The 13,859-nt window shown below is 36.8% G+C and overlaps 1 protein-coding gene across 1 annotated transcript in view; it reads right to left on the bottom strand.

Moving 5' to 3' along the window:
• Positions 1-13,859, bottom strand: part of RAPGEF5 (Rap guanine nucleotide exchange factor 5) — a 238,961-nt gene that overhangs the window by 141,708 nt on the left and 83,394 nt on the right. Inside the window, exon 7 of the mRNA XM_007981904.3 lies at positions 9,536-9,584. Coding sequence (XP_007980095.3) covers positions 9,536-9,584 — 49 coding nt within the window. The remainder of the gene's footprint in view (positions 1-9,535; positions 9,585-13,859) is intronic.

The raw sequence follows: 13,859 nt of genomic DNA, 5'->3' as shown, positions 1-13,859 counted from the left end.
AAAACATGCTATGATTTTAAAACAGCAAGGGCCACACTTGTTCTCGCTCACTATTGTATCCTGTGCCTTACACCACATTCAGCATATAGTTTGTGCCCAACTAGGTTTGATAAAGGAACGAATGAATATAATACCTATGACTTAGGCTCTTTTGTACCTTGCCATTGTTACTTTACATCCACTCTCAATGCCAACTCAAGCATTGAGAACACACAGTGAATCAGGCAGGTATCTCTAATATTTCCGTATTTGAATTCCTTGAATATAGTAATACATATCTTGTTGGTTATTTTTACCCCTAGATTGTTTCCCAAATTTATTGTAGTTCAGGGTGGGGAGGGGTTATAAGAAAGAAATGTCTTTGTTTTTTCCTAATACAATCTTCTTCATTTATATTGCTCTTCTAATCAGAAAACATTATATTTAATTAAAGTTGGGGCAAAATAAGAATGCCAACTATCATTGATATTATTCAACCTTATACTGCAAGGCTCTAATGAAATATTATAATATGGGGAAAAAGGAATTATGAGCATTGGTAAACACAGACAAAACAGTCATCATTGACAGATGATGAATTTGTCCATGTGGAAAACCCAAGATAATTTTCAAGGAAGGTATTAGAACTCATTAGAGTTAAACAATTTTAAGGGACACAAAATCAAAAATTCTCATACAACCAAAAAAGAGCCAACTAGAAGAGATAACAGATGTAGATACAGATAAACTGATTCTGAAGTTTTTATGGAGAGGGAAAAGACTGAGAATAGTCAACACAAAACTGAAAGTGAAGAACAAAGTTGGAAGACAGACACTATTCAATTTCAATACTTACCATAAAGGTACAGCAATCAAGACAGTGTGGTATTGGTGAAAGAACAGACAAATATGCCAGGTGTGGTGGCTCATGCCTATAATCCCAGCACTTTGGGAAGCTGAGGCAGGCAAATCACCTGAGGTCAGGAGTTCGAGACCAGCCTGACCAACATGGAGAAACCGTCTCTACTAAAAATACAAAATTAGCTGGGCGTGGTAGTGCATGCCTGTAATCCCAGCTACTCGGGAGGCTGAGGCAGGAGGATCACTTGAACCCGGGAGATGGAGGTTGTGGTGAGCCAAGATCACGCCACTGCACTCCAGCCTGAGCAACAAGAGCGAAACTCCATCTCAGAAACAACAACAACAACAACAACAAACAATAGATGAATAGGTCAATGGAATAGAATAGAGAGCCCAGAAATAGACCCAAATATAGTTAATTTATCTTTAACATGGAGCAAAGGCAATATAATGGGGGAAAGATTGTCTTTTCAACAAGTGGTTTAGAAACAACTGGATATCCACATGCAAAAAATAAGAATAGAATCTAGACATAGACATTACACCTTTGAAAATGAATTCACAATAGGCCCCAGACCTCCATGTAAAATGTGAAATTATAAAACTCCTAGACTATATAACATAGGAGAAAATTTAGATGACTTTAGATTTGGTGATGACGTTGTAGATATAACACCAAAGGCATGATCCATGAGAAAAAACCTGATAAGTTGGATTTCATTAAAATAAAAACATTTCTGTTTTGCAGAGACACTTAAGAGAGTAAGAAGGAAAGCTACAGAGAGAAAATATTTTACAAAAGATATATCTGATAAAGAACTATTATCCAAAATATACAAAGAACTCAAACTCAACAATGAGAAAATAAACATACCAATTAAGAAAATGAACAAAAGACCTGAATACCTACCTCAGTGAGGAAGATATACAGTAAGTACATGAAAAGATGCTCAACATCATATGTCATTAGGGAATTGTGAATGAAAACAACGAGCTATCACTACACATCTATTAAAATGGCCTATTAGAATAGCCAAAATCCAGAACACTGACCACATCAAACGCTGGTGAGGATGTGGAGCAAGGGGACCTCTCAATTATGCTGGTAAGAATGCAAAATAATATAGCCATTTTGGAAGACAACTTGGTAGTTTCTAATAAAATTTAACATACTCTTAACACACGATCTAGCAATCAAACTCCTCGGTATTTACCCAAAAGAGATGAAATTTACAATCACACAAAAATCTGCATATAGATGTTTATAGAAGCTTTATTCATAATTGCCAAAACTTGAAAACAACTAAGATGTCTTACATAAGTAAACGGATAAACTGGTTCATCTAGACAATAGAATACTACGCAGCACTAAAAACCAATGAGCTCTGAAACCATGAAAAGACTGAAGAACCTTAAATGCATATTACTAAGTAAAAGAGGCCGGTGTGAAAAGGCTACGTATTATACTATTCCAACCATATGACATTATGGAAAAGACAAAACTATGGAGAGAGTAAAAAGATTAATGGTTGTCTCAATTCCTGACCTCATGATCCACTCACCTCGGCCTCCCAAAGTGCTGGGATTACAGGCATGAGCCACCACGCCTGGCCCAACATGGTGAAACTCCGTCTCTAGTAAAAATACAAAAATTACCCGGGCATGGTGGGAGGCACTTGTAATCCCAGCTACTCGGGAGGTTGAAGCAGGAAAATTGCTTGAAATCGGAAGGTAGAGGTTGCAGTGAGCCGAGATCACACCACTGCACTCACTCCAGCCCGGGCAACAAGAGCAAAAGCTCCATCTCAAAAAATAAATTAAAATTAAAATTAAAAAAGATTAATGGCTGTAGAGGGTTAGGGGAAGATAGAGTTGAATAAGTGGAGCACACAGGATTTTTAGGGCAGTAAAACTACTCTGTAAGACACTATAATGGTGGATACATGTCATTTTACGTTTCTGCAAACGTGTAGAATGTACAACATCAAGAGTGAACCCTAAACTATGGACTTTGGGTGATAACTACATGTCAATGGAGGTTCAGTGATTGTAAAAAACATACATTCCAAACCAGAGTGGGATGCTCATAGTGGAGAGACTGTACATGTGTAGGGCAGGAGGTATAGAGCAACTCTGCACTTCGTATTCAATTTTGCTATGAACCTAAAACTGCTCTAAAAAACAAAGTTTATCAAAAAAATTTCATTAAAGAAAAACACTGAGGAACCATCACACAAGGCAGAGTTTAGGACCAATAAAAAAAAAGGTATTAGAAAGAATAGTTCATTTACAATAGTAATCAAAACTACAAGGTACCTAAAAATATATCAAATAAAAATGTCAAAGACTTGTACAGTGAAAGATATCCTATATTCATTGAATAGAAACACATTATCTCAAAAATGTCAGATTTATGTAACAATCTATAAGGTGAATACACATAAAAAAATCCCTATAGGGGAGAACAAGAAAAGTAAGAGGAGACTTGTCTTACCCATCCAATGCCCCCACTCTCCCCTAAAGTCTTATTATAAAGCATTGGTAATAAAAACAGGATAGTGTAAGCACAAGGAAAGGTAAGTAGATCAGTGGAACACACAGACCAGAAATAAATCTAAGCATAGCACATATATAAACTGCATATATAATGGAGTAAGCATTACAGATTAGTGAGCAAAGAATTCAATGAATGCTAATAAAGAATTCAGTGAATGCTGGCTTAACATAAGGAAAACATTTTGATTTCCACATCATGCCATATACATAAAATTAATTCCAGAGGACTTAAAGTCCTAAATGTGAAAAACAAAATCTTAACACTGTCCACACCTAGCTATTCCACCTTTAGTAATTTATTATAAGGAAATAATTGGAAAAGGGCACAGAGATATGTACAAAAATATATGTTCAGGTTCTTCCATTATTATTTACAATGGAAAAAAAAAACAAAACTAAAAACCTAAATGTACAACCAAGAAGTAAATAAACTGCTAGTATATACAATTAATAAAAACATATAAACTTATATTGCTGATATAAAAATTAGGCTGGGTGCAGGAAGCCAAGGTGAGAGGATCACCATGCACCTTGAGCTCAGGAGTTTAAGACCAGCCTGAACAACATAGCAAAACCCCTGTCTACCAGAAATAAAAAAATTTAAAAAATTAGGCACATGTAGTGGCACATGCCTGCCTGTAGCCCCAGCTACTCAGGAAGCTGAAGTAGGAAGACTACTTGAGCCTGGGAGGTCAAAGCTGCTGTGAGCTGTGAGCTGTGATTGTGCCACTGCACTCCAGCCTAGGCAACAGAGCGAGACCCTGTCTCGAAAATAATAACAATAATATTAATCCTATAAAAATGCATTTTACATATAGCTATGGTTATCAATGCTGTAGTATTGGTGGATACCAATGGAATCTGTTCAATGGAACAGAACAAAGAACTCAGAAATACTCCCATACAAATATGCCCACGTGACTTTTGACAAAGGTGCACAAGCAACTGGAGGAAAGACGGTCTTTCCAGCAAATGGTGCTGAGGTGACTGAACATTCATATGCCAAAAAAAAAAAGAGAAACTTGACCTAAGTCTCATACCTTATATCAAAACTAACTCAAAAGTGATCATGGACTTAAATGTAAAACATAAAACTTTTAGGGGAAGAAAAGGCACAGAAAATATTTGGACTCTAGAGCTAGGCAAATAGTTCTTTGATTTAACCCCAAAGCACTAAAAAATCCATTAAAATAAATAAATTGGACTTTATCAAAATTAAAACCCTTTGCTCTGTGAAAAACTCTGTTGAGAGGATGAAAAAATCAAGTTACAGACTGGAAGAAAATATTTGCCAACCAGTCCTTATCAACAAAGGACTACTACCTAGAATACATAAAGAACTCTCAAAACTCAAGAGTAAAAATCAAAAAACAAGCAATTCAATTAAAAATTGGGCAAAAGGCATCAACAAACAATTCACCAAAAACAACATTCAGATGACAAATAAGCACTTGAGAAGATCAACATTACAAGCCATCAGGAAAATGCAAATAAAAACTGTGACGAGATTATCACTACACACCTATCAGAATGGCTAAAATTAAAAATAATAATAATAATAATAATGATACCAAATACTGGCAAGGATGCAAAGAATCTGAGAGAATTTGGAGCACTTATAGATTGCCAGTGAGAATGTAAAAATTGCACAGCTACTGTGAAAGATAGTTTAGCTGTTTCTCAAAAACCTAAACATATAACCAAAGAACCCAGCAATTGTACTTCTGGGCATTTATTCCAGAGAAATGAAGACAGGCTCACACATACAAAAAAACCTATACAGGAATATTTGTAGTAGCTTCATTCAAAATAGCAAAACAACTGGAAGAAACCCAGATGTCCTTCAATTGGTAAATGGTTAAAAGTATCATGGCACATTCATGCCACGGAACACTATTCAGCAATAAAAAAGACAGTACTCAGCCTGAGCAACATAGTGAGACCTTGTCTCTACAAAAAAAATAAACAAAATTAGCCAGGTGTAGTGGTGTATTCCCAGCCACTCAGGAGACTGAGGTGGGAAGGTTGCTTTAGCCTTGGTGAGCCGAGATCGTGCCACTGCACTGCAGCCTGGGAGACAGAGTGAGACCCTATCTCAAAACAAACAAACAAACAAAAACAAGGAAAAAGATATAGATATATTCAACAACCTGAATGAAGCTTAGAAAATCATGCCATGTGAAAAGAGCCCATTTCAACAGGTTACATACTGTCTGATTCTATTTATATAATATTTTTGAAATGACAGAAATAGAGAACAGTTTAGTCACTGCCAGGAGTTAAGAAGAGAATAGAGGTAGTGGAAAGTCAGTGTAGCTATAAAGGAGCAACATAAGGGATCTCTGTGTTGGTGAAAATGTTAATGTCCTGGTTGTGATACTTTACTGTAGTTTTGTAAAATGTTACCATTGGGGGAACCTGCGTAAAAGATACTCTGGATCTGTCTGTATTATTTATTACAATTGTGTGCAAATCTACAGTTATCGCAAAAGAGCATACATAAGATGATCCTTTTATTAAATCAGCAGCATATTAATATATAATATATAATATCTGCATATTAATTTTAAAAAGTTTGGTGGCCAGGTGCGGTGGCTCACACCTATAATCCCAGCAGTTTGGGAGACAGAGGCAGGTGGATCACCTAAGGTCAGGAGTTCAAAACCAACCTGGCCAACATGGCAAAACCCTGTCTCTACTAAAACTACAAAAATTAGCCCGGTGTGGTGGTACATGCCTGCAGTCCCAGCTACTAGGGAGGCTGAAGCAGGAGAATTGTTTGAACCTGGGAGGCAGAGGTTGTAGGGAGCCGAAATCGCGCGACTGCGCTCCAGCCTAGGTGACAGAGCGAGACTCCATCTCAAAAAACAACAACAAAAAAAAAAAAAAAAAGGAAAAAGAAAAAAAAATGGAAATAGCCAAAATACAAAGAATTAAAATTAAAATTAAAAATTAAAAAATGTTTGGAAATAAATAAAACAAGAGTATTAGTGGTTATATTGGTGAAATGACACATAACTGTTAAATTTCTTCTTCATACATTCATGTATTATAAAAGATTTTTTCAATGAGTATGCTCTAATATGATAGCAAGAAAAAATAAACGAAGCTATTTTCATCATGAAAAAGAGAATACATGCTATTGTATACAACTTTTTTCACTGAAAAAATAACTATATAAATTTTTCCAAATATCATTTTAAAAGTTGTTTAATATTCCAGTGCACTGATCTATCAATTTTATTATTTCCTTATCATAGGGAATTAAGGATTGTTTCTACTTTCTGTTAAAAAAAAAAAAAAAAAAAAGCAATGCAACAGATATTCTTCGATCTTAATCTTCACATGCAACTCTGATTATGTCTTACAGCCAGACCTCCAGTCATATAAAGCTATTGGATTATAGAGTTACTGGAATATACTGAACAACTGCTTTTCTGAAAAACTATGAATTGATGTCCCCATCATAGTATAAGTGTGTGAGATCACTTTACTCTGTCCCTGAGAAGTTGTCAAAATTGTATTCACATTCCAAGCTCCACTGATCAAATAAGTAAGGAAAACAGACATGCTAATCTCATACAGTGACATCACAACATAATAAAATTGACTTCACACCAGTCTTTGACATTATGCAATCTAATATGTATGGGTCTTGCTTGCTCATCTTCATCTCCCTTCACCTCCAGAAAGTTGAAACTTCTTCATCTGACATTGCGAAGCTACCTCTCTCAGCCTCATTCACTTGCCTCCTTGCAATCTCTCAAACCCATCTGACGCAATGTGTCTGTCCAAATGCTCTGTGGATAGCCACGGGGCTCTCTCTCTCTCACTGACTTTAGGTCTTGGCTCAAAAATCTCCAAATCAGAGGCTTTCCCATCCCACTCCGTGTAAATCAGCCACCCCCTTCTCCAGCCTCCCTAACTGTATTTACTTGCTCTTTCTCTGGCAGTGACGTGCTGTAAGTTTTTGATTACTTCTCTACTTTATTCTGAAAATTTAAAAAATCAAATCCTATCCTTCAAGACACTGTCATCCCAACTTGTACAGACTATACACTTGTCTCTTTATCATGACCCAAGAATCAAGATCAGCTCCAGCAGAATTTATTTCTAGGCCGTCCCTCCTACAATCTTTTTTTAGAGTTACTTTTTTGATAAATAATAATTGTACATATTTGTATGGTACATATGTTAATACATGCAAATATTGTGTAATAATCAAATCAGGGTAGTTGGGATATCCATCATCTCAAACATATACCATTTGTATTGAGAACATTTCAAACCTTCTTTTCTAGTTATTTTGCAATATACAATACATTTTTGATAACTATAGCCACAATACTGTGCTATTGAACAGTAGAGAATTCACTCCTCTAACTGTATTTTTGTACCCATTAACCAACTCTTCATCCCTCCTACCCTTGCCAGCCTCTAGCAACCATCATTCTACTCTCCATCTCAACGAGATCAACTTTTCACGCTGCCACATATGAGTGAAAACATGCAGTGTTTGTCTTTCTGTGCCTAGCTTATTTCACTTAACATAATGTCCTCCAGGCTTATCCATGACGCTACAAATGACAGGCTTTATTCTTTTTCATGGCTGAATAATATTTCATTGAGTATATGTGCCACATTTTCTTTATCCATTTATCTGTTGATACATACTTAAGTTGATTCCACATCTTGCCTATTGTGAATAGTGCTGCAGTAAATATGGGAGTGCAGATATCTCTTTGATATACTCATTTCCATGGGATTGCTGAATCATAGGGTAGTTCTATTTTTACATTTTTGAAGAACCTCCATACTGTTTTCCATAGTGGCTGTACTAGTTTACATTCCTACCCACAGTTTATGAGAGTTTCCCTTTTTCCACGTTCTTGCCAGCATCTATTATTTTTTGTGTTTTTGATAATAGCCATTCTAGCTGGGATAGGAGAAATCTCAATGTGATTTTGATTTGCATTTCCCTCCTGCAAACTTTATTGATGTCCTTTCTCTATCCTGGCCTCCACCTCTGCAAATATAAATAATGCTGTTCACTGGGAAGCCTTATTCAGGCTACCCTCTGTTCAATACCCAAGATTGCTATTCCTTGCATCCTCCTCCCCACTACCTTTATAGCTTCCAGTCTCTATGTCCTCAACATCTGCCAGACCAACAAAGAAAGTAACATGAATGTAATAAGCTAATTCACACTAAGGTCTGTTTGGTTCAAATAGTAACTAAGAAAAAATCAAATTCTTAGGGTTTCTAACTGGAAAAAGAAAGATATAAAATGTACAGTTTGTGTTCCTGAGACATTTCCATTCCATTTTATTTCTTCAAGTTTGGTCATCACTTTTATTTTGTCATAGTCTTTCCGCCTGAAATGTTTTAGTCTAGTTTAACATTATCCAAGAAGTACCTCCCTTCTGATTTTCATTCCATTCAGCACTGACCTCCTCCCTCCGAAGGGAGGAACAGCAAAGGATGCCTCCTACTGACATTCCTCCCATCTAAGCAAGCATTTTTCTACTTCAGTGAGTCTCCATTTCATATTGAATTCTAGCAGACCATGTTTTTTCTCCTTTAAAATGTATTTGAAAGCCCCCTTTTCCTTTCCACATGTTACTTCCACAGATTATATCCTATAGGTATGAGGAATCAGGCCTATCAATCAATCCTAGGAGTAATGTTTGCTTTGAAATGTCATTAAGCAATTCAATTATTTTTAGAAGGAACTACTTTGAGTTTTTAAAACCTTATAAAAAAGACCACCTCTATAGTATCCATGGTCCTTTGTCATTAAGATACATAATACAAGGTGATTGGCTTACTTTGTCATGTACCTAGATCCTTATATGGTTGCAATGGGCTACAAACATATTTTTAACTTTAAATTTCATTTTTTCTTGAAATCAAAAATAGATTAGAGCAAAGCAGTGACACTTTATCTTAAAAAAACTACATATAACATCCCGTGCTATTCTGATGGTAGAACAAATGATTTTTAAAAACAAATGGGGATAATTCTTTGCATTCTACACCACAGCTTCCTGAGATACACTCAACTGCACACTACCAGATGATATGTGAAATACCCCCAAAGAATCAGAATCTTCCTCCAGCCCCACAAAAGACAACTTACCAGACTTCCTTGCTTTCAAAGCAATCACAGCTGCTAGCTCTCTCTGCACCTAATAAAATATTAGGGGGAAAAATCAAATTAGAAGAAGAAAAATGTAGCCATCAAAAGCAGTACTTTGTTTTTAGATATGCAGCCCAAATTCAGAGCTGTTGCAATTAAACCGAAGTTTGCTGCCAGCACTTTTTTGATTTTTGCTTGTTTTTAGTACATGGAAAAACCTCTGCATAGGAACTTTTAGAAGAATCATATTGAATTACTTTTTTAAAAGTTAGACAGTTGCCAGAATGTACACATTGTAAAACACTGGTATTTACACTGTGATGATGGGAAGTACCTAAAAAAAAAACTATATAACATTCAGATATAATGCAATTATGAATTAAATTATTAAAATATACATGAAACCATGACAAAGATTAAATATTATTTACCTCTCAAAGATGCTAGTTTATACAGAAATTCTAGTAAAGTTGATATAGGTAATCCTGGTTTAATTGGACCTCTGCTCAAATATAATGAATGTTCACTGCAAGCCTGACAGGTTTACAGCAACTATTTTGGATAATATGCCACATAAAAGCAAGCATCATCAACGCTTAGGGCAGGTGAAATGGGAATAGACTAGATGACCTTTAAAATCCTAAATGTCTTAAACCCTACTTACTTGTCCAAAGTTTTTAGCACTTAATCTCACTCTCATCTTTCCCACTTTGAACACTTAAATCCTTCCTTGAAAACATTTTCAAAGCAGAACACGAAACAGCGACAAAAAAGATAAGCACAGTCACTTTCAGAGATAACATGAAGGTATCAATAAAAATTCCATAATGAGGAAGATCTCTTCTCTTCAGGACACAATCTCTTAAGCTCAGAAGTTTGTGTGTTCAGGTGTTTGGAACTCGTGATGGTCGAGTTTTTTTCGAGGGATGGGGGTATCAGGCAGCTGAATATATTGCAATAATGACACTTTAAAGGGAGAACAAGGGAGTTCAAGGTAAAATTGCAGATTTGCTATTCAAATTAATGTAATCTACATTCATTTACTGGAAGGCAAGTGTAGCAATATGCTAGACCCTGAGACTCCACCGAGGACTACTTTGTCAATGGCCAGGGCATTATCACCCCTGCAGAAGGCAGTTTGTCCCATGTACTGTCTTTATTGCCATGCTTTCCCTGATGGGCTACGTGAAAGCTATTCAAAAACGCATAGTCTTAATTTAGCTGATTCTTTGACACCTTAAGATTCTCTCAGGAAAATTACACAGCAGTGAGAAGACAATCAGTTCTTCTCCAACCTTAAGAGTTTGAGCTCTAAAAATGTTCACAGTTGGAAAGTTTACAGTTAAAGAACTCAGCGGGAAAAGAGTACTGAGGCAGACAGAAGTGACGAATGACCACAAGAAAACCTTTATAAGTACTGGTATGTGTACTCAAATAAATTTAAAAAGCATCAAAGTAAAAATATCAATTACTGCATATTTTACATATTTTAAATTGTTTGTAAGGTTTATTGTAGTATTACCAGCCCTTTTTAGGATTTTCTTCATTCAGTGTCACAAATATTTGGAGTTGGGATAAAGAGGCAGATTATAAACATTTACAAGGGTCTCGTCAATGGTTTCCAGATTCTATCACCTCCCAGGGAAAACCCCACTGTGGCACACACACAGGGAGAAGGCAAAGATGGAAAATGATGCACGAGGTGGATCACTTAATTTGTTCACAAAGGATCAAAACCAGCCATCTCCAGCTTCCTCTTTTAATTTTCCACACCTGAAATCCCTTTATGGGATTCTCAGTTTTTCCTTTTCCAATTAGAAAATGATGCCCAAAATAGAAACAGCTCAGAAAAGGAAAGGATTACATTCCCACCAATGTATAACACTACAGCTTTTCAAAGAATTGAGAGAAAGAAAGGAAAGAATGAGATGAGCAAGCAAAAACTGGAGCATTTCCAGGGCACTAGGAGGGTGAGAGACGGGCAGTGAGAAAGGCACAAAGAACTTCACAGTTCAACTTAGAACCTAGGCTGCTTTTTTACATAAAATAAATGAGATTACTGTACTGTATTACACCACATCCACTGAACCTCTGCCATGCGAGGATACGAGTATTTTATGCAAAGTAGGATGTAGGATAGCTACCATGTTTCTGCACTAGGAGGGAAAAAGGTTTTGGCAAAACAAAACAAAACAAAACCCAAAGATAGGTTAGTCTTCCTACAAGACACAAAGGGAAAAGTACTGACCAAGCAGAGCACACACTGGGTAAGATCCTTTTTATGCTGCTATAGGATCTTCGCAGTTCTTTTGTTTTTTTAAATGACCTAGCAATCAATTAATCATTTAAAGGTGTGTGATTAATGCCTATATTTTGGCTGGAAACTCCACTGAGGCAGAGACCTGTTTGTCTTTTCCTCACATTATCCTGGGCAATTGACACTCACTCATTAGCCCACAAGAGGTGGCTAAAGAGACAACCCTATTTATACAAAGACAGAAGGAGAAAATACAGAAAGGACCCAGGGGAGAGAAAAAACTTCCCAAGGGAGGACAATGAAAACTCAGAGAAGGCATGTCCTTGTCATAAGTTACTCCCAGCAGAAGTCTTCAGAACATGTTAGAAGGATTTAAAGTTGGCCTTTGCAAATAATTGTTAGGTTTATATGAAACTGAATTGAAAATCTTAAACTCTGAGCAATTACATAAACAGGGACTACACTTTTCTTCGTGTGCTAATAAGGGACCTGTTGGCATTGGAAAAGAAATGTCATACTCCAGTGTGAGTTGAGCCTTCAAATAACTGAGGCTCTGGCTGACATTCTGACCACAACCTCCTGAGACACCCTGAGCAGGAACTACCTAGCTAAGGTGCTTCCAAACTCCTAACATGCGGGTTATCGGTCAGAGCGATGCGAAAAACTACAGGGAAAGGACACAAACCTTCTGAAAGGTCGGACGGGTCTGCACAGCCCGGGGGGGCAGGGGCAGAGAACAGGTGAAGGCAGTTGTTCTATAACCCTCAGGCAGAGGGCAAGGAGTAGGTACAAAGGACTGTGGGGGAATTTATCTTAAACAAGCTTGTTTACTTATGCTGACCAGGAACTGACCTTTGATCATCTGTGTATACCTGATGTTCCCTGAAAGGGGAACAATGAATGTTAATTACCTACAGGTTGTGTTGGCTCCAGGTTTTCGGCATTGCACCTGTACTGAATAAAAGCAAGCAGCTTCAGCTTCTCAGGGGTACTCTCTGGCCAGTAGAGCCAGGCAGTCACCTAGGTGCTCTTACACTGCTTACCTGTGTCTGAGTACTCCTTTCATCCACCTGCCAAGGTCTGTGGGACAGACCCAGTACTAACATAATAAATACACATTGTTTCAAATCTCTAGATTCTGGAGTCATTTGTTATACTGAAGAGTCTTTTATCGGACAATGATGATTTTTCTACTGTAATCTAACTGTGTTGTTGGCAAACCTGAGTTCCTCTCACCATGCCCAAAATAGAGCCACTGTTAGGTTAGGCTTGAGAAATATACCAAATGTAGAACCATGTTCTGATACTGGCCATTGTTTCTATTCAATGAGGATACAAAACCACTGCCCAGGTCATTAGAAAAAAATGCATTGTTTTTAATCTGACAGAAACAGTAAATTATTAGCTTGGCTTTTCCTATCACAACCCTTCCCTACTATAATCCATAACTCCTTTTCAGAACCCCCTGGGACTAGATGTATTTCAGAATTCAAAATTTTACATATTTCAGAAAGGTATCTTAAGTGAAGTCTGGGGCAGCAACTTGTAGTCAGATACATTAATATTTCTTCCATGAAATGCATTACTATTCAAACCAAATGGGATAAAGGAAGACTAGAAAAAGCCTAGAGTTTTGCCACCAAATACGTTCAGTTTTTGATTTTGCCACCAAGTTAGTTATGAAGAACTTTTGTTTTTCAGAGTTTTTCTATTGTAGGACTGTGAATAAGGGACTGTAAACCTCTACTAGTTTTACATTAAAGTTTCCCTCCCTCGTCTTTTTCTCATGTTTCTTCTTTTCCAATTGCTATTTGGTCACTACTTTTCATCTGCTTACTAGGAAGAGCTTTCTTTAAATAGCTTGAGTTTTCATCTAGTTCAGCAGTTCTCAAACTTGACTGCACATCAGAATCATTTGGAGAGGTTTAAAAAAATACTGATATTTGGGCCTCAACTAAATGAGAATCTTGGGAGAGAACCAGGCATCAGTGTGTGTTGTTGTTTCCAAGCTTCCTAGGTGATTCCATTGCATCCAGGGTGAGAACTCACTGCTCTATTCAACAAGTA

This window comes from Chlorocebus sabaeus, chromosome 21, assembly GCF_047675955.1.
Source record: "Chlorocebus sabaeus isolate Y175 chromosome 21, mChlSab1.0.hap1, whole genome shotgun sequence".
NCBI classification, from domain to species: Eukaryota; Metazoa; Chordata; class Mammalia; order Primates; family Cercopithecidae; genus Chlorocebus; species Chlorocebus sabaeus.
The sequence above is the reverse complement of the archived record's forward strand: the minus strand, read 5'-3'. Positions and strand labels throughout refer to the sequence as shown.